A 21,929-nucleotide genomic window follows, 5' to 3' on the forward strand; every position below is an offset into this window, starting at 1 on the left:
TCAAGCTCGAATTTTGTCAAAATATAATCAAGTCAATTTTGAACTAAAACAATATTTTATTAGTCTCGATTAAACCTTAACAAGGATTTCCCACTTTAAGATGAGGACATGAGGATATGAGGATAATGAATAGCCTTATTTATTTTGAATGTGCTAGATTAGGTTCCTTCATGAAAATAGGTTAAGTTTATGGTTGTGGATTACAAGAAACTAAAAATTTCGTTGTCCATATAATGCAGAAAATCACAACCATAATAACATCATTATCATTATCATTTTTAGATTAGATTTGATTAGACTTTGTTTGTAGACGAAATTTAGGGCTCACTTCTGCCTTGATGATTCAAAAACGAAGCAGTCCAGGGCAACAAGATCATCCTTAGTAGATCACTTACAATAAATTAGATGATTTTTGACTCATCAAAATCATGATATATTGGTATCCCAGTTGGCAACGCTTACTTGAAGTTCATTCTTTCGCGTATGCTTGAATATTCATACACACACGAACTAATTACAGACCAAAGTTAGTATTTCAAGCCACACTGAAATTTATGAGGGACGGTTCAAAATGTAATAGTAGTTCGAACATAAATAAAAGAGTAATGATATGTATATCTATTTTTTTGTATATAATTCATGTATACAGTGATATATCATCATGAATTAAATAATTTTAAAATATATGTCATCATATGATAAAGAAAAACATCTAATCACATGATAATACCTTATCTTTGTACATAAATTATGTATAAAAAATGAGTATATATAGTTTTATTGTAAATAAAATATTGAATTAAATTGATTTAGTTTTACATGAGTAATGTCCAGAATTCGGTGATCGATCATTTTCTTTTTAAACTTTACAGAGCAATGGTATTACAGAAATATTATCTTAGATTTTGGAGAAAAAAAGATATGACTAATATATATATAGTAAGTTAATGACTTATATTCAGATCATTACTCCATAAAGTATTAAACTGTGCTCATTAATTATACCAAGTCTATTGGTGTCAGTCAGCCAAACGGACATCAAAAATTTTTCTGACAAATTCTTAATGATACCATACGAATCATACTAAGTCAATTGGTGTCGGTGAACCAATAGACTAATTACTTAGGGTTTAGTATTTTTTATATTTCAATATAAAAAATAATATATCTATAATTTTTAATATAAATAATAATATATTATTATATAATTAAATAATTTTAAATTAAAAATAAAATGATATTTAATTATATATAATTATTTATATATAAAATTATAAATATTATTTATACACATTACATTATTATTATTAATTTTTTAGATAATAATATTTTCTTTTTTGGTGTAAATCAGATAACATTGCTTTATAATCCATGTGTGATTAGATTCATTGATTCAACACATGAGCATTAGACCATTATTACGTGGTCAAAACTTTTTTTTAAAGTCAATTCACAAATACAATTTGCTATATAACTAGTGATTAGCGAATTAATATTATTTTACCTACCTCACTTCTCTGGAAAGCCAAGTCCAAATAAGGATATCTTCCTTTTTAAAAGTCTTAAAATAGAAAACAAGAATCACCTTTGTTATAATAATAACAATCATCCGATATGAAATAAATATTTTCTTTTATTAAAGAATCAATCTTTCTTAGAATCAATAATACATAGTTAAATTATTGAAATATGGTCATGCTTTTATCATATTGAAACTACTACAACGTCCCTTATGCCATTAATTATTGCACCATCCTAAAAGTTATGAAACTCTTTCATTATATATACAAGGTAATGAATGAGAAAAGATGATCATAAATTAGCCACATATTCTAAGCAATTTATTGTTATAGCTTTCAGCTTATATTATAATTTTGTTATTGAATCAATAACAATACTATAGACATAAAAAATTAATCATTTCAACTAAATCATATAAAAACTATTTATCTTTATTATTCTATAATTTTTAACTAGTCTCTTTGACTTGGTGTATTCATAGTAAATGTATATTTCCACGAACAACCATGATAACAATTGAAGACATAAAAGAAACTAATCAAAATGAACGATCTAATTTCGTTATCGTGTTTGCTTCTTCACCTAGTTCCATGCATGAATGAATCCAAACAATGAAAAAAGATAAGCTAATGCATGCCATCATAACTCGATCTTTACAGAAAAATGTCAGAACTAAGTAATCCAAATTACAAAAAATTAGCAAGTAATCCGAGTTAACGCTGCGGTCTAGTAAGCCGGGAAGTGGGCTTGGGCTTCTGTTTTACCAAATGGGTTAGAGTTGCACCAAGATTTTAATTCTCATAACGAGGCCTTAACTGGTTGTGCTTAGCTCTATGACCAGAGTGAGTCCAGGCTTGCTCGTTTGCTTTGGGGTCAGAACCACACAGTTGATGATGCTTGTACGTGGCTAAGCAGCGCGCTGGCGCACCACAGGACTTTTTTGGATGGATTGGAAGAGAAGGGAGTTGTTCAATCCCCTGCAGGGATTCATTATTTAACTAGATTTCTCGGTGAGGCCTTGCAAATGTGTAACAGGAAGAAGGTTAGAAGCGTTAGAAAGGGTAAGAAGCTCATAAAGTAAATATTTCTGTGTGCTTTAAACTCAATATAACAGTTAATTTTCAGGACCACCAGGTAAAGCAAGATTCAATCAAAATGGTGGAATTATAGCATCATCGAGTACAGCAACTTCCAAGGCAGATTTTGTTGTGGCACAAGATGGCTCTGGCACACACAGCACAATTAATGAAGCATTAGCTGCACTTGCCAGAATGAGTGATAGCCGACCAGAAAGAGTAATAATCTACGTAAAATCAGGAGTCTATAACGAAAGGGTTGAGATCGAACATCACATGAAGAACATAATGTTCGTTGGCGATGGCATAGGAAGAACCATTGTTACTGGCAGCAGAAATGTCCCAGATGGCTCTACCACCTCAACTTCAGCCACATTTGGTTAGATTTAATAACGCTTTAGTCTGGTGCAAGCAAACCCTATTTGGTTCAATTTTATTATTAATTTTTGTTGGTGGGCATGCAGGTGTGTCAGGGGATCGGTTTTGGGCAAGAGATATGACATTTGAGAACAGTTTTGGTCCCCATAAACACCAAGCAGTGGCTCTACGAGTGAGCTCAGACCTCTCAGTTTTTTATGGCTGCAGTTTTATAGGTCACCAAGATACACTCTTTGTGCTCTCCCTGAGACAATTCTATCGCGATTGTCAAACACATGGCACCATTGATTTCATATTTGGTGATGCCGCAGCAGTCTTTCAGAACTGCGACATCTTTCTAGGAAGACCAATGGATCATCAAGCAAATATGATAACAGCACAAGGAAGAGACAATCCCAACGAAAACACTGGAATTTCAATTCAAGGATCGCGTGTTAGGCCATCTCAGGAATTTGTACCTGTCAAAGATTTGTTCAAGACTTACTAAGGCAGACCATAAAGAAAATATTCCAGGACAGTGTTTATGAAGACTGATCTTGGTGGAATTATAAATCCAAAGGGTTGGACAGAAAGGTATGCGAGTTTTGCTCTTTCCACTTTGTATTACGCAGAGTATTTAAATGGAGGAGCTGGTGGTTCTACCAAAAATACGGTGAATTGGTCTGGTTTTCATGTGCTTAATAGTCCACAGCAGTCTGCCTTTTTTACTGTGAGTAGCTTCATTCAGGGGAACTCATGGATCCCCGCCACTGGTGTGCCGTTTTGGCCTGGAATTTAACAGGCTTCATATATAATAATGACTAGGGACTCATGTATCTAATAATGCCTCTTTCTCGTTGAGTTGCAACATTCCGATTTCAAAACTATGAGCGTAGCAATATTATACTTCAACAAAATGCTAATGCGTGATGTTAAGATATTTGAAATAGGGCTGCATTCATTTTAAGCCGAGAAAGAACAATGGTATCCTAATCTAAAAATGATAGCTGGGGATTGAATAGTTAAATTTTTTTTTAATTTTAATTAGGTTTGATTTGTTAAATTGGGTATTGTATTCGATTGAGATACAACTTGTTTATAAATCCAATTAAAATTAAATTTAAATATTTAAATTAATTCAAATTTAATTTATTTTAATTTGGACGTAACTGTAATATTTTTAGTTTAAATTAAACTTATTCAAACTCAGACGGAGTTCGAATCCAACTGTATTTGAAATCGACCCGGCAATTTGCTTGTAGCTTGCTGCACAATTCTGTATGCAACTACAAACAAAAAGAGGAAATAGGTCTCCAGTAAAATTTATACACGTTGCAAATGCTGACGTAATGTCATATATATTGACGAAAAAGCTCAGAGCAATTCGTTTGGCTTTATGGACCTCCGTGTCCTCCTCCTTCTTTCCCTTTCAGGACCCTAGAGCCGCTCACTTTCACTCGCTCTTTCTCAAACTATTAAAAAACTTGGATACGATGGCCGGTAGCTCAGATGCGGCGGAGACTATTAGCCCATCATGTGTTCAATGTGGCAAGCCTGCTTATCTTCAGTATGTGTTTCTATCACCTCCTGGAAATATTAAATTTCAGTTGAAATTTTTTTAATTATTAACATTTTGAGAAGAAGAAAAATTGCTATTGACTTTTTTTAATTTGTAGGTGTCCAAAGTGTGTAGAGCTAAAGCTTCCTCGTGAAGGCGCAGCGTTCTGGTGAGTATTCTAATTCAAATTCGAAAATTAGAAATATCTGTAGAATTGATTTTTGAATTGTTTAGTTGAAATTTCAAGTTGTTTAATCGGATAAATTGTTCTGATATTAACAAAGTTATTATTGTCATTCTTGATAGTACACAAGATTGTTTTAAAGCTTCTTGGAGCTCTCACAAATCAGTTCATGTGAAGGCAAAGCTACTTGTTGGGACTGGTACTGCAGGTGGATCAGATGGAGTGAATGATGGCTGGTTATATTGCATGAAGAGAGGACAGGCTCGAGATCCGAAACTTCCCTATTTTAATTGGACGGGGTATTTTTAAAGGATTTTGTTTGCAATAATATGCTACTTATTTTTCTGTTTGTGTTTGTTCAGATCAGGCAATTACGTCTGACTGTCCTTGTATGTAACTCTTGTTCAACAAGATGTTGTGATTTGACAGCTTCATGGTACCTCTTTCATCTTTGCAAAGCTGTCTGATGAAAAGCGTTTCTACTTACTTATTCAAGTCTGTGATATAATATCTGTTGATATTTGATTAAAATAGTCTTATAATTTTAACAAAATTTTGAGAAATGATACCAAGTTTTCTCCATTTTTTGATTGACTTGCTTGTTTATTTAATTGAGAGGGTTGTTTTGCATATAATTTTTTATCTTAACGATATGTTCTTTGAATATTTCCATTTTTAATGAACTTTTGAAACTGTAATTATTTTCTTTTATCCTGCAGAGCACTGAGACCATATCCCATATCTAGCATGCGTTCTGTACCTGCTCACATCGATCTACCTGACTGGGCTGTGGATGTGAGTTCTTTGTACCATTTTCTTCAACTTGTTACATACTCATATCTTATCTTACCACAATTTCAGCGGAAATTTTTTTGAGATTTGGATTTGTTCATTGGTGAGTTTACTGTGCTGGACTCAGAGCATATGCACTTACTGAAGATGACTTTTTTTCTTTCCATCTCTTTGTGGTGTTTACTGTCACTGATCCAATTTCTCCTTCTAGGGAATACCAAAAATTGAGCCCAATAGTGATCTGCAGCATGTTGTCGAGGTCAGTTTGTACTGGTGCCATCATAGTATTTTTGGTACAGATAGATGTGCAATTGAAATTCAATTCCTGTTCCTTTTTTTCTTCTTCTGATTGATGTCTTTTTGTGAAGATTAAAAGCCAGGACCAAATTGAGAGAATGCGAGAAACATGTCGAGTAAGTTTGCTTCTTAATCTCTAATTTCATTAAAAAAAAATTGATCTATTTATGGGATTTATCCTTGCATTATTTCTATAATTTGGATGCATTTATTTCTGGACCTGCTGTATGGCTTACAGAATTATAAATTAGTGTTTATGTTTTGGCAGTTTGCTGTATAATATGATGGCAATCAATTGTTTTTGTGAAGTAGTACCAGAGTGTTATTTCTGTACATAGTAGCTCTGTAATTTCATGAAATATAGGCATACATAAGAAATCTCATTTGAGTTATTTGAATCTGATGCCTGTTTAAATGGAGGAAGAAAGAAAATTTTTTCTGTGCTTAAAACTTCTATGTGGAAAACAAGTGTACCTTGATAATTGTGGCATAAGATAGTTGGATCAATTCTTTATGGTAGTGATTCTTGCTATTTCAGAGTAGAATGGACTAGTTTTATTCCATGTTTAAAAATGTTGCATGTTGAGAAACTGACTTAGCTAAGAATAATTATGGAATCCTCCATCTGGTGATTGTCACTTTTAATTACTTCATCCAACCCTTGGTCTTTGTCTTCACTAATATGTTGTTTCTATATGCTGGAAAGAATGTGTTACTCATTGATAAACATGAGAATGGACTGATGACTACACAGTAAAGGAGGGAAAATATTTCTAACTTTTTCTGTAAATACTTTCAATTTATATGTGGATTATTCTTTTAGCACGGTCACTAAGAGCCAATCTGCAATATCTATGCTTAATTGAGGAGGTAATGTCTTCAGAGGCCTGTAGTGGTAAATGTTTTTAATATTTCTTGAGAAAATTAGGTATCCATGTACTCGTTAATTCCTGTTTATGTGCCAGGTGTTTCAATTTATTCTATGGCAAGCAAAATGTTTGCTGATTTTTGACCTTAAACCTATTATTTTTACTATCTTACTGTCAGATTGCAAGGGAGGTTTTGGATGCAGCAGCTCGAATGATTCGTCCTGGTGTGACAACTGATGAAATTGATAGTGTGGTTCATGAGGCAACTATCGCTGCTGGTTTGTACTTTCTATTACCATTTTATTATATCACATTTGATATTTTGCATGATTTGCAAGTGGTTAGTATTATGTATGGGCATACTTGTAAACTTCTTTGGTGCTTTGACACCTACTAAAGTCTAGGCCTTTGCAAGGAGAGGAGTGTGATGCAATATACTAGGACCTTATGGAGCAAATCTGTTTATCAGTGGGTTAATTTATGCTTGATGGCAGTAAGACTCCATCTTATGGAGCTGTATTACTACTAATTGAAATAGCTAATTCATTTTTGGGTTTTACTACTGCAGGGGGCTATCCATCTCCTCTCAATTATAATTTCTACCCAAAGTCTTGCTGCACGTAGGTACTTCTGTTGTGTAATGTTTGCCTAAGCTTGTTTAGCATTGTAGCATATTGATTAACTGAGATTATTTGTCTTTCTGTTGCAGGTCAGTTAATGAAGTAATCTGTCATGGAATTCCTGATGCCAGGTAACTTTGTTTTTGACCGTGTAACATCACTTTTTTTGTCTTTATCTTTTGTTCCGATTTCATGCTATTGAATCTCAATGGTCCTGAAACACACATGTTATGTCTCTTTCAGCCCAATTCTTAGACAATAATAAAAATGTTTTCTGTTTCCTAGACTTTTGTGTAAATATATTTTCTATGATGATAGATATTACATTTTTTGGATTTTTGACTACATCATACGGCATAACACTTCCGAGGATAGTGTTGTTTGGCAGTGCGGCAAGAAGTTGTTCATGGTTGTATGGATATTTCCCTTTTGCAGACGTTGGCATTATAGTTTTTTCCTGTTTTCTGTGCTATTGTTTAGCTTTGGTCCTTCAAATATGCATGTACTGTTGTTTGATCTCGAGAAAAACCTGAATGAACCCGAACTTGTTTTAATTCTCCAGAAAATTAGAGGATGGTGATATTGTGAATGTTGATGTGACTGTGTATTTTAAAGGTGTTCATGGTAAGAATTCAAATCTTTATATAAAATAAATTTAAGTGTTACCTAGAAGCATCATGATTAACTGCTTATTTTCACATTATGCAGGTGATCTGAATGAAACATACTTTGTGGGAAATGTTGATGCAGCGTCTCGTCAATTGGTCCAATGTACATACGAGTGCTTGGAGAAAGCAATATCTATAGGTATGTCTTGGGCTCATATTCAAAGTTTTTTCTGAGGCAAATTTGAAACCAACTGTAAGAAAGAGTAATTTTGTGGCTACTAGAATAATTTCTGATGGTTTTTCTCATTACACTGGTTAACTTCTAATAATCTGTTATGCCACACTTTTTTTTCTTTTCTGTATGAGAGATCTTCTTCGTGAACTTTAATTGTCTTAATCTGTCAATTCATCCAGTGAAACCTGGGGTGAGATTTCGTGAAATCGGTGAAGTCATTAATCGTCATGCTTCAATGTCAGGATTCTCTGTGGTAATGTATAAATTTGCGATCACTATTTTAAATCATTGCCATTATTTTAAACACTAGTAAAAAGAACTTTTTTCTTTTTTGGTTAAACCAGGTAAGATCATATTGTGGTCATGGTATTGGAGAGCTGTTCCATTGTGCACCAAATATTCCCCATTATTCAAGTAATTAACCTTGCTTTTCAATTTTATACTTCTTTGAAAATCCTTTTTCATGGATTGTGACATAAAGTATAACAATCAATTCATTCTGTAATTGTGTCAAAATGCTCATATTATTTTTCAAGTGAATTATGCTTTTGTTGGCTGAGCAGGAAATAAAGCAGTCGGTGTGATGAAAGCTGGACAGACCTTTACAATTGAACCAATGATTAATGCAGGTAGTTACATGACTTGTATATCTTGGTAAACTACCATTACATATTATAAACAATTTTATTGATAGGAGTTTGGCGTGATCGGATGTGGCCTGATGGTTGGACGGTTGTGACTGCTGATGGTAAACGCAGTGCTCAGTTTGAGCACACTCTTCTGGTAATTTCTCTACCTATTGTACTTTATTTGATGACTTTTGTGTATGCATATGGTTCTGCACTGTTTCTTTTAAGCCGTTCATGTTCGCCACTCGTGGTTGAGCAAAGTGTACCAGGAAACCCAATGAGAGTATGACCAGTGTTTTGGATGGCAATATCTTTGATAATTTAGTTTTCCTTATGAATCTCATGTTGCTGAATTGCTTAGTGGTTTTCAAAAGTAACTATTTATGGTGTGTATATATATATATATATATATATATACACAGACACAGACACAGACACAGACACAGACATACACACATTAACAAAAGTATTTTTCGCAGGTTACCGAAACTGGTGTTGAAGTTCTGACGGCAAGACTGCCTTCGTCCCCAAATATGTTTCCTTGGCTAAACTCATAGGCTAGACGATCAGGTCACACATTGTAAAGCGTAAACTACTTTGCCAAAATCTACAAGCCTTGCATATCTCCTCGAATGATGTAATTTGTGTGAAAATAATTGTTCAATTTTGAATTTAGGTTAGCAGTGTGAAGAAATGGGCTTTTCCATAAATTATTATAGTCAAGTATAAAGAATAATGAATTTTATATATATCTCTTTTTTTTATCAGCTCAGATAATGAATAATTAGGGTGATATTAGGCATTGCCTTGAAGTAGGGGTTGGATTCTATTTGACAAAGCTTTTTGAATATATAGAGTTGATTTCAAGAATTGGGTTTTTTTTTTTTTTCTCCCCATAAAAATAAGTCAATTCAAACAATTGAATATAAGGCGGTTTGGATCAAACTTAATAGGGGTGAGCAGGTTTTGGTATCTTGTAAAATTTTCAGGCATTGTAACAGGAATTGGAACAGGAACCGACCAATTTGGAACCAACCAATTCTTAAAAATAAAAATCGAAACTTGGAACATACAAAGTTGGTTCTTATTCGGAATTAATAGGTTTTGGGTAGATCACAGTTCTTAACCAGACCTTGTATTGTATCACATGCTAAAATAAGAGAGTTTATGGAGTTTGCTGCCCACACAAACAAGTTGCGTTTAATTAAGAGAGCAACCAGATGTTTTCATGCATGGAGCATGTAGACGAAGATCACTCTACTCCACTACTAAAAACACTTCCCATAACTTCAGTTTGTCTGCCCCCATAGTGTTTGAAATTGCATTTTGGACCGAAATGGATAATTGTTTTTTTCAATTCATTGGCGAATGTGACAGTATACTCGATTAACAAAAGTTTGTTTATAAAACTTGAATATTTAAGAGACACATATAGCCTTTTCATTCAATATTTTTTAATTGGCGAAATGACTTATTCGTTGATAAGTTTTACTGTGTTTCCAAAATCTCATCCACAGGGTTTTAAAACCCTAAATATTCATTCATGAGTTGTTAACCTTAATTATAATAAGAGATAAAATTATCATTTTATTACTAAACTCTGAAACCTAAGAATTTATATCATTTTCCTCCTTATAGTTTAGAAAATTATTAATTTTTTTCCATCTAAAAGTTTGAAAATTTCACTTTTTCCCCTAAAGATTTTTCTTCATTCTTCGACGACAAGAATTAATTGTCGTCATCAGCCTTCTTATTAGAGCAAGTTCGTCGAACAAAGATGAACCTCTTTGTTCAACGAAGAGACTCTTTGTCTTCGTCTGATCAACAGATTGACATCAGAAGAATTGTCTAATGCTGATCCATTGGCTAGCCAAGACGAATTATCTTGGTCTCACAAACCTGCTTTGGCGGGAAACCCAATGGCAAGAGAAGAAGATGCTGAAATGGTCAACCAATGGCGGTAACGGATTCCCATCACCGGAGAATGAAGAAAAAGCTTTAGGAAAAAAATAAAATTTTCAAACTTTTGAGTGAAGAAGAATTGTTAGTTTTCTAAAATATGAGAAGGAAATGATATAAACTCTTAAAGTTATTAGGTAAAATAACAATTTTACCTCTTATAACTAATGAGTTTTGCTTAAGGTTAACAATCCATGGATGGGTGTTTAGAGGTTTTGGAAATACATCAAAACTTGAGTGAGAATAAAGGTTTGGACCTTTTTAATTATATATATACACACTAGATGACAAGTTGTCAAGAGACACATATAAACTTGAATATTTTATCTCTAAATTCTGGTTTTGATTTCTATTTTAGTTTTTTAGAGGTTAAATCAGAATTGGAATTAGAATCAATCAGTTTTATAAAATTGAAATAAAAACTTATTTAAAATAAATTGGTTCAGGTAAGAACCAAAACCAAACTTTAGGTATTTGTTAGTTTTGGTTCTAGTTCAATTTTTTTTCTCACCCATATAATTGAATGTTAACTTATTTTCTAATAGAGTTGATTTTAAATTGGTTTATGCTTAGATTTTGTTTGATCCAATTAAGCCTATATTAGTTTAATTATTTTCATTAAATTAATTTACTTGATAAGTTCTTTGTGCAACTAAACTAAAATGATAAATGAAAGGAAAACAACAAAAAGGAAAAGACAAAAAAAGATTTGAATTCCCTTGCCGGGAATCGAACCCGGATTTCTCGGGCGAGAGCCAAATATCCGAACCGACTAGACTACAACGGAAGGACAACGGAAAAGGCAAACTTTATTTAATCTATATAAACTTAGAAATCCATTTTTGGTATTAATAAATTTGACTAAATTACGTAGGAAAAAAGACAAATAAGCTCAGATAAAAATCGATTTCAAATTATGCTTTGTCAAATCATCACTTGGTGCTTATGATGAAGTTTGAGTTAATAAATTTTCATCTATACTTTTTACGGTACAGGAAAGTTTAAATGAGAAATAACATAATATTATTATTGGAATCTTTATATTATCTAAATATTCAAATTCATCCCTTAGTTGAACCTGTTAGGATGATTTGTTTTATCTGATAATCATTTTAAAACAGCATAACCAGAAATCAATTTAAGAACAAAAGCGGTTTAATTAAATGAAATGTTTTCAGAATGACTAAAAAGTAATAATAGGTGTATCACAAATGACCTAGTAGAATATAACTTCAAAATGACAACTTTAATTTTTCCATCATTATCTTAAAAATGCATCATATTTTTAAGATATTATGAAATTTCTCATTTCTTCCCCTACCATTTTACCACATCATCACTTAAAAAACAAAAAAGGCTCAAATCCACTTCAATAAAATTAATGATACAAAACTATACATATTATATTATGTGTTAGGTCAACTATATTGTATCAATTTTTTATTCAAAGATACTTATCAACTGAATCGAACAATACTAATAAGTAAAAACCATGGTAGATACGCTTACACAATGATATGCAAAATTGCGGATACAAACTCTCAAAATTCATAGTCGAAACAAGCAACTACTAATCAGCTCCAACAGCTCAAGAAAATCTTCAAATCGATAGAACAGCCTAAAACAAGTTCATAAAAACACCATGCAAATAAGCTAAAGAAGAGGGTTCAAAAGATTTAAAAAAAAAAAATGCAACAAATTTATGCCACTCTGATAATTTTATAGATCAGAACCCAGTTGATTCAACCAACGATGAATAGGACGCGTTTTCATCAGTAGCTGTAGGCTTTGTCTTGCCATCCTTGTTTGATATTTTGTTGGTAGTGTTGACTGTTCCCACTTCCAGACCTGCCAAATCATACAATTCTAACCTTTGTGGCTTCATAGCTTCTAGGTCACCTTCCCAGCAAGTTTCAGCTATAACTTCTAGTGCCTTCTCTAGCTGATCCTCTGGTACAAGATCTCCATTTTGCATGAGGACAAGGTAAACTTGTTCGGCCGAAGCTTTACGAATCTGGGTAGAAAAGGAATAATATTGTCCATCAAGTATGATAGATATACAACAGGGCTGCCAGAGTGATACAGTTGAGATGCTTTCCAGGGAAAAAAATGATGCATGTCCTTTTAAGCAGCAAAAATTTGAGAAAAGAGTGATGCAATTGAATTTTAGCAGAAAAAAAATGAAGTTTAAGATTAACCAATGGCAAAAGTGGTGTCTAGCAACACAGACCTTAGGGTAACGATGGCCAAGAAAACTGAGAAGTTGAGAGAAGGCCTGAGAGTTGATGGGGTCTGAAACTGAAGCAATATATCCAAGTACTGCAATGCCTGCATATAATTTAGAGAAGTCCTTGGACCCTTTAAGTTCAACCGCCAGGGATTCCAAAACATGAGCACAGAAGATTGGTGTATGAACCTAAAAAATAGAAAGAAATCCAATGTTTCAAAAGAGTTCAGAAGAGAAGTATTTAGTATAAATTCAGGAAACAGAATAAATACAGTGTGAGGCTGAAATCATGTTTTTATTCTCTCTTAAAATGTCCAGTCCAGATATTCAAGTATGCTCTAAAGCTGAGAAGTTCTACAAATGAAATAATTTCTGGCACTTAAAGTAAATTATACAAGAACTAGATGAACCAACGTCAAGTGAACAGCATCAGTAAATTGGAAAAGGTGAGAAGAGAGAGAATTCAAAACTAACCTCCATATTCAAGAATATCTTCTTGCTGAAAAGAGACTCAATCGTCTACAAGACAACAAAAATCATCAAAGTTAAACAGTAACAATAAAAAGAAAATGGATAATAACAAATTATGTGGCAATGAAAAAACAGGAAAGCAATGCTTAGATATGCATGATGATGTGCTGAAAATCTAAACAAGTTATTGTAGTTTATAATACGCAGCAGAAGCAGAGTAGAAGGTTGATGAAACCACAGTACAAAAAAGTAATTTAATTATTCAACTCAAAAGTCAGGGGGGATACAGAGAAACGAATGACAACAATATTTAACTTTCTTAAGAGCAAAATCATATGGCAAAGCATACTTAAGCAAATTCAAATTCAAATTTCTAAGCAAAAGCTCATGAACCTTTAAAGTTGGTACAATCACTCGGTCACATCTCTTGTACTGTTGCAGAACCCAAAGGATGTCAGTAGATAGCATGTACTCTCTGGAGCTTCTTCCGTTGGGCTCTTCAGATTCAACTACTTGGAGGTACTCCAACAATGCTGAAATCGATACCTTTCTCAAAGAATCTTGCAACCCACCAATTGAAATAACTAATCCAGACACTACAATCCTACTATAGCAACTGAACTGAAGTAACTGTACAAAACGTGGATATGAAAAGGCAGGTTCCTACAGCAAGAAATCATTTACTCAATGTCAGAAGACTTCACTTAGTAATTATGCAAAGAATAAATGATCAATAAGTACTTACCCCCCACTTCAAATCTGCTTCATTAGGCACAACTTCTACTAGCTTTTCCCTGTAAGGTATGAATGGGACAAAAATTCTATTGTTGTACAAAATCCTTTGAAGAATCTTTGCAGCCGCTTCTCTGAGTTTATCCATCTTCTCTACAGCTTGCTTCACAATCCCTCCAATTAAACTGGTAGCCAGATTTGCGTCAAAAAATGAGTTCTTCCCACTAAACTGGGCCATGGCATTATTAGTAACTTCTGACAGAGATTCAACTACTTGTGATTTTCTTGTTAAACTCATGGAATCTCTCTCACAGAGGATATAAGTACATTTCTCAAGGCCATCCATAGCAGCCTCACGAACCCAAGATCCCACATCACCTCTATTATCCACAGAGTAGTCATCAAGAGCTCTAAACAAACTAGTCATCACTTCATCTTTTATTAGATGAAATAGAGATATGTCATTCTCTCCAAAATGGATACAGGAATCTTCTGTTGCCTGAGTTAGTGTCTCACATACTGATACAAGTCCCTTCACAGCATTTACACGTGCTTCAGCATCTCTGTCCTGAGGATTCTCCTGAACCCATAAAATATCCATTAGTTACATCAACCATTCTTTTTCAATTACTTGAGAGTGGAATATATCAATCATACCAAAAAAGTTAAATTCACCTCAATTGAACAACAGCTGCAGAGCTTTAAAAGCACATCCCTCCACCTATTAGCCAAAAAATCATATGGCAAAACACCTATTGCCAATGCAGATCCTCTTCTTACAGCCACGTTTGAATCAGTCAGCTGCTCCAGGTGCTTAGATATCATGACACCTGAAACTCCATTATCAGTAGCCACAAAATATGCTTGCACAAAATGCTTCAGTGCTTTAACCGCTGCAATCTGTACATGATAAATTTTTTTCCCAAATTCAGAATATTAAAAGAAATAAATACCACTGGCAAGCTAAAAAAATCTGATATACCTGTATCTGCGAATTAGGATGTCTCAAATTCTCATTAAGAGTATCCAACAACCTTTGCTTTGTTTTCTCTGGTAATGACACATGTGATAAAGAGATACACTCAATGAACCGGGAGACAGCTGAACGCATTATCTCTCCACCCTTCCCACGATAGAGACGAGCTTTCTCAATATCAGGAACTATACCAGCCACAAGTTTCTGTTTGTCTGTTAAAAAAAATAAATTGAAAATCCCTGACTTGATTAATGCAATTAAGAATCCAAATAAGTCAGCTGGCAAAACAAAAACATGTACTATAGTTTTCTATTTTACTAGTAAATAAGCTTTCCTTGATGCACTTCAACGCTCATGAATGAGGTTTAAATCAACTCCTAACAGTTAAAACTCATGAAGGTTCAATTGTTGACTCCCATAATCACCTATCACTGTTATCAGATGTCTCTGTCTTTGCACCCACTAAATCTTGTTTATATGTTCGAATAGACTTCTCAAGCAATTCAATATCTTTTTCCAAACATCAGCAAAACTTAATGATGCACTTCATGAGTATCAAATTTCTGGCAGTTTGATCCATCAAGAATTAAACATTAAAAAGGGACCAAAGAAGAAGACAAGCAAGCATGAAACAACTACACACTGGAAGCAAGCAGTTCCATTCAGCTAACATAAGGTTCAGGAGGAAAGAATGAGTACCAACCGGTGGAAAGGGCATAATCACATAGATGTAAAGCCAGAACAACTTCCCCAGCTGCTAAGGTTGCACCATGGCGTGTGCATAAATCAGTAGATAGTGTACAGGGAACTAATTTCTCTACAACAAAATTTGCAAAATATTCAGGTTCATATTTGACAAGAGCAGAAAGTGCCTCAGCTGCAAGTTCTCTCAAGGCTTTATCCTAAAGAAGACATTAAAAATTTCTTCAGCTACCAGTATAATAGACCAAGAAGAAAAATTGATGACAAAAAAGATGATGATGATTTAGTCAAATATTATAAGAAAAGGCATTAGATTCATAGTTTTAAGAATACAACAGAAGTTTGGTGTAAATCCAGCCATGAAGTTATACTGTTAATAAATCATAGTTCATGTAAAGTTCAAGAGTTTGAGAGTACACATGAAATTTTATATACTGTAATCAGTATTCAGAAAGCAGGCAATTTGTCCAGCAGACAAAAAGCATACACTAATTACACACCCATCCAGGAATTTATGTCTATTTTCAAACAGATGCAAGAACACTGAAAGAAATATCAAGTTAACAGCATACCCAGTGACAAATTTTGTTGTAGAGAAGCTCATCTACAAATGGATAAAGATAACCCTCATACTGGGCAATACACACTGCGACATGAAGGAAAGAGTTTACTCGTGAAGATAGTGAAAAATAATCTGCAGTATTCACTATGTCAATGCCATGTGGATAATTTCCTTGCCTTCCAACATTCTCCTGAAAAGCAGCTGCAGCTGCTCTTCTACAGTTAACCTAAACATATCATACTTGAAATTGTTAGCCTAGTGAACACAAATAAAAGAACCTTGGCCAGCTAAAAATAAACAAGAAAGCCAATTGGAGAATCACCTCACGGTCATAGCAGGCAACAGTTAATAAATCTGGAGCAAGCTGTTCCAGTATGTTTCTCATGTCCGTGTGATAATATGCACGTCCAAACGCCCAACAAACATAAGCAGCAGCATCACGTACATGAGATCCAACACTATGTGAACCCCTTCGAATATCGTAATGTAGAGCCTGTTATGAAGATCAATGTTAAGGTAGTCTCATACGTATGAGCATCTAATTGACCCCTAATTCAACTACTTAAGTTTTTTTTTAAAATGGTGATTAATGCAGTTATACAAAGGTCACAAGGGATTAAGGTTCAGCAACTATGTCAACTTTCATCATTTGATGACAACCATAACGAATATATTCAGGGAGAGCCTTAATCACCTATTAGAGTGAGCATCCTGCATATTGACTTCCTAACTTAATTACTTGTCTGATTATTCAAGTTAGATGAGTTATCAAATTTAAACAGCCAAACAAACTAGCAAGAATCAGACAGACAAAAGGCCTATTTATCAGTGACATTAGTTTCTTTATTGCAAGATGTGATTTAGAATGCAAAATTTTGTGATTCAACTCTGCCTCTATCAGAAAAATAAGAGTAAAGAACTTAAGAATATGTATGTCACTAATCAGAAAGAAAAAATAACAAAAGCCACAAAAATAAATCCTACAACCTTCACAACAACGGGAAGAACTTTAGGAAGACTGCTGGGTAAGAGCAATCCTCTACGAGCTAGTTCAGCCAATGCTAAGCAACCCCCATGCCATGAACCATCTCCCTGCAAAACAATGGTATTCTAGTAAATGAGCCTACCACAAAAATCATGTAAAAAATAACAGATAAAAGGACTTAAATATATGCATAATGGATTAAGGCATTCCAAGATATATGTGTTATATTCTCAGCAAATGCAATTACAGTCAATTCAAAAAGAGCAACAGCAAAAGTAACTCTGAAAACGATGCAGAGAGAGTAACGGCAAAAGTAAACCTCGCCTGAGGAGAACAACTCCAGCACAGATGACAAGATCTCTTCTGAAAGGGCAGATGTCAAACATGAAGTTATGCGGCCTATTCCTTTTGCGGCAGACCAGCGCACAACAGTGTCCTGAATTACAAACAATAGCAACATCAAAACACTGGTAACAGGTAAAAATTACAATAAAGTATATTGGATGTAAAATGAAGCTGAAAGAATTTGTAATCCCTTGGCAATGCATACTTTCATGTTGAACTTTTATTCACATTCAATGATGATTAAAATTCTGTCCTAAGCTGCAAGATTGTGATGAATAACTAATGGGCAAAACTAAATAACCCTTTCCATTACTTCTATTTACTCCAACGCATTATTTCTCTATTAAAATATTCAGAGTAATAAAGACTGTTTTCAGGCTCTTCACATTTTGCATCATCCATTTGGTACATTGAAAGAATAATTTCACACTTAAGACATACCGTGTCTCTCAATCCAGAGAGTAAAATTTCAATTATCTCCTCCAGAATTTCAGGAATATCCATGTCTTCATCTTCAGGGTAATTTGGATGTTGTTCAAATTTGATGTGCTTGACCAAACTATGATTACAATCATCTATTTCACTGGATGCATGTGAAGATATATTCGTTCTAAGTGTGCTTGTTTTGCTCTGCATGTACGAGGCATAACAAGTAAGCAAGAGAATGTATTTGAAGAATGTTATTTTCAATTGCCTATCTCAAAATATTAATAAAGTACCACTTTCCAAAGAGAAAATATAGCATGTGCAAATTCCCAATCACAAGGTGACTTGGAAAATATAAAACAAGGAGAGCCCAAGATGACATTCCGTAACAGTAAGTATATACTTTAGAGTAATGGTTACAATTTTATTTAAAAATAAAAACTTTGTCAGGAAGTGTTCAGTGCCACCGCCAACAGGCGATGCAGAAATAACATAGTAAAATGATTCTTTTATAAAGCTAGTAGGCCCTCTGTTTTTTCAATGAGCAGTTTAGGGTTTAGTGAATATAAAGACACAACCAAACATGCATATAAGGCACAACCCATCAAGCATAAAACAATAAACATGGTGAAACATCAGTCCTATCATAATGTCATTATGTGTGAAACCTCATCAAAATTGTGAAGCAGTTAGAATCAGATGGTGTATAATATTTAAGCACCAACCACATATCGCCAAGATGGTGTACGACGAGGGAGACAAGTAAGCCCAATCCTCTGAGTTAACTTCACAAGATACTTCCGTAGCAAAGGACTCCTAGCTGCAAAACCTGACCTGAACAAGACCGATGCATCATTCCAGACAACTGGAATCACATCCAGCAATACTTTTCGGCCACCAGCCTGACTATAATAAATAGTAAATAAGGGATTCAAATGATGGAAGTTAGACAGCAATGAAAGAGCCACTCATTAAGTAAAAACAATAAAGAAAAACCTCATGGAATAGTTACAAAAAGAATCCTAAATGCCCGCAAATTGAAAATTATACATCTTTTAGTAAGAAAAGGGATAATGAAAGTTTGAAATACCATTGTATTAAAAGATACAAGCCATATCATTGTCCATTATCAACAAAAGATAACAAAAAACACCCACTCCTTTCCAAGAAGAAACGTGTTAAAAGAATGTCCATTTCCAAGAGCCAAAAGCTCAAATGAATTGTGCAATCATTAATCGTATATTGGACAATAGTACTAACTTAAACAAAGATATATTGAAAGAATTGAAGACTATTCTCTCCTATTAATAATATCAAATAAAAAATAATTAACAATATTTTTTTAGCTTTGGCATGGAATCAAAGTACTTAAAACAAACCTTGAAAACGGCAGCTAGCGCCTCCAGAACACCAAGCAACCGAAAGTGACTCATAACATCATCGGTGTCAGAAGATAAGACATAATGTGTCCATTCAAGAAAGCTAGAAAAGAAAAAATACCACAGCAGGTAAGGTTAACAAGCACATCAAGTAACTTCAATTTTTAGCACAGAAACTGGAGGAAGTACTTATACCATAAAGCGTTTATTATACAGTTCAACTTGGATAAAAGAAGATATTACAACCTTTTTCTTCTCTTGTCAAAGATAATAGCATATTGCAAATTAATTGGACATCAAATTTGTTTTCAACTGAAAAATCAGAAGTTAAATTTATCCATTCAGTTAACATGAAGTTAGACCAAGATAGCTCAAAACTTAAAGTTAAACACCCAGAATGCTGAGAAAATACCTGGTGAAGGCTGTTGGCATATCTGGCCGTGTTAGAAGCTTAGAGAGTAGTAATCCAGCTATAGTGCGCATAGGCCCAGCGTTTGAAAGGTAATCCTTAGAGAATCCTAAGATTTTCAATACCAGAGGAGCTGGCTGATTTTTACCAAGATCATCATTGTTCACAATACTAGTATCGACAGTCGATATATCAAATGGAACCAATACAAGAATAGAAAGCCATAAAAGTATGACACATTTTGACTCCATCTCTCCAGTACTTTCTTGTCTTAGAGATGTCACTGAAGTTGTGTCATGACACTTCTCCAAGAGAGAAACGGCAAGTTCTAAATCAGAAACCTGATGTGGAAAGAACTTGATGACAGCCTTATATCCACAAACTGTGACCAGAGAATATATAATAATGCAAATTGGCTTAATAACTTCAAGGATTTCTTCCGAAGATACACCTAATTCAATTGTTTTATTACGGACAATGAACATCAAAGGAGAAACAATGTTCTCCAAATAAGGCTCTAGCAATTGACCCTGTTCTTGGTACTTGTCTATCTGCAAAACAAAAACAATGTCAAACAAATTTCAGTACTAAACCCTAACACTCACAAGTACAAGAATCACACAATCGTAAATGAAATATCAAACATAAAGCCAACCACAACCAAACTTCAAATGTAATATAATAATCAGACTTAATAAGAAAATTCAGCAATGCAGATATCAATAGTCCAGATATATAGAATTGCAGACCAGTACATTCTACATTTTAGTGGGTGAGTAAGAGAAAGTACAATGGATCGGATCTTGTAGACGGAAGAGGGGTCAGAAACACGACCATTTGAAACGATGTCATCGAGGAGAGACTTGACCAGTTTCCATTCAAGTAAAAAATACTTCTGTAGAACTCTCTCCTTAGAATCGAGTGCGTCGTCCTCTTCATAAGGAATCGCCTCTTCCATTTTTCTTCTATCGATTATTTACCCTACAGAGTGCGAGAGTGTCTATGCGAGAAGGAATGTTTGATTGTGCTGGTTTCAAATCAAATAAAAGAAAGCAAAAACAGAAGAGGAAACAAATCAAAGGTTAAACAAAAAGAGAGAGAGAGAGAGAGAGAAAAATTTGAAGACAAAAAATCCAACACCCAAATTGCGTGGAAGCATTGGCTCGCTTAGGGCAAAATTAGAAGCTCAATGAAGACATTACCGATAATACAGGTTATAAGCGATCTGATATACTCCCGACCATTTGTACATTTCATATTTTCAACTTTTGATGACCACCTATCTTACAATGAAGTGAAGTCGGTCACTTTATGACATTCATTTCAAAGGAGATGAGGGTAGACCATTATTTAGGAAACTTCATAGATTTTTTTTTTGGTTTTAGGGTTATAAGATATTAGAGTTATGATCTCCTATTTACATAGTAATTTAGCACAATACAATCATATATAAGTCTCTCTTTAAATTTAGGCTTAGATAACATAATTACAAATTACAAATTACAAATAAGTATTTGTTGGAGTTTGAAGTCTTAAGGATGCATAATTAACATTTTCATAGGATTGGCAAAGAATTGCTTGACCAAATATGATCTCAGAATTAAGGTTTAAGAGATTTTTGATAAATCTTCTGAAAATTGAGTTTTATTTATATAGTTAGCGTAGCAAGTTGGCTTGTCAAATTCAGCCAAATTCAAAATACAAAATAAAATAAAAAAATCACATCTTGTTATTCAAAAGCTCCAATAAAGAATATATGAATTCCAATTTTGCAGCAAGATATGAACTAGTGTTATGTAAGAAGGATTCTTTCTTTCTCTGGCTCAGTAACAAAATCGGCCCTGCTTGATTAAATCTAGCTCCACATCATCAGCTTGATTGATAATTTCTGATAACTACAGACCCCAAGCTTTATTTTCACCATGATCAATGAATGGTCTAATAGTTACTTCTATAATAAGTAGAATGCACAATTAGACCGTGAAAATCCATGCTGATTAACAAGACGCA

General features: G+C 33.9%; 3 protein-coding genes across 4 annotated transcripts; 2 read left to right on the forward strand and 1 right to left on the reverse strand.

The window, feature by feature from the left end:
• Nucleotides 1-2,132: 2,132 nt before the first annotated feature.
• Nucleotides 2,133-3,819, forward strand: LOC123223310 (probable pectinesterase/pectinesterase inhibitor 36). The gene is given in 4 exon segments (XM_044646450.1): nt 2,133-2,186; nt 2,351-2,582; nt 2,647-2,976; nt 3,062-3,819. Coding segments are annotated over 4 exon segments (1,308 nt in total). The 3' UTR covers nt 3,754-3,819.
• Nucleotides 3,820-4,332: 513 nt separating this feature from the next.
• On the forward strand, nt 4,333-9,513 carry LOC123224543 (methionine aminopeptidase 1A-like). The gene is made up of 16 exons (XM_044648265.1): nt 4,333-4,521; nt 4,631-4,681; nt 4,819-4,995; nt 5,416-5,491; nt 5,700-5,747; nt 5,857-5,901; nt 6,833-6,932; nt 7,223-7,274; nt 7,364-7,405; nt 7,837-7,898; nt 7,983-8,081; nt 8,297-8,370; nt 8,462-8,531; nt 8,681-8,746; nt 8,812-8,900; nt 9,226-9,513. The coding sequence occupies exons 1-16, from the start codon at nt 4,448-4,450 to the stop codon at nt 9,301-9,303; spliced, it is 1,203 nt and encodes a 400-aa protein (XP_044504200.1). The 5' UTR covers nt 4,333-4,447; the 3' UTR covers nt 9,304-9,513.
• A 2,672-nt stretch (nt 9,514-12,185) lies between these two features.
• Nucleotides 12,186-21,287, reverse strand: LOC123223663 (tubulin-folding cofactor D-like). Of its 2 annotated transcripts, XM_044646957.1 has the most exons (18): nt 21,122-21,287; nt 20,710-20,946; nt 19,923-20,470; nt 19,511-19,613; nt 18,857-19,033; nt 18,147-18,335; nt 17,680-17,796; nt 17,363-17,467; nt 16,698-16,868; nt 16,386-16,601; nt 15,815-16,013; nt 15,118-15,323; nt 14,811-15,035; nt 14,149-14,715; nt 13,797-14,066; nt 13,407-13,451; nt 12,936-13,121; nt 12,186-12,719 (listed from the first exon to the last, which is right to left on the reverse strand). In XM_044646957.1, the coding sequence occupies exons 2-18, from the start codon at nt 20,875-20,877 to the stop codon at nt 12,432-12,434; spliced, it is 3,780 nt and encodes a 1,259-aa protein (XP_044502892.1). In that variant the 5' UTR covers nt 20,878-20,946; nt 21,122-21,287; the 3' UTR covers nt 12,186-12,431. The 2 variants fall into 2 exon arrangements, with proteins under 2 accessions (XP_044502892.1, XP_044502891.1); XM_044646956.1 differs by having other exon boundaries at nt 20,710-21,287.
• Between the last annotated feature and the right edge of the window lie 642 nt (nt 21,288-21,929).

The sequence above is a fragment of the Mangifera indica genome, chromosome 8, assembly GCF_011075055.1.
Source record: "Mangifera indica cultivar Alphonso chromosome 8, CATAS_Mindica_2.1, whole genome shotgun sequence".
NCBI classification, from domain to species: domain Eukaryota; kingdom Viridiplantae; phylum Streptophyta; class Magnoliopsida; order Sapindales; family Anacardiaceae; genus Mangifera; species Mangifera indica.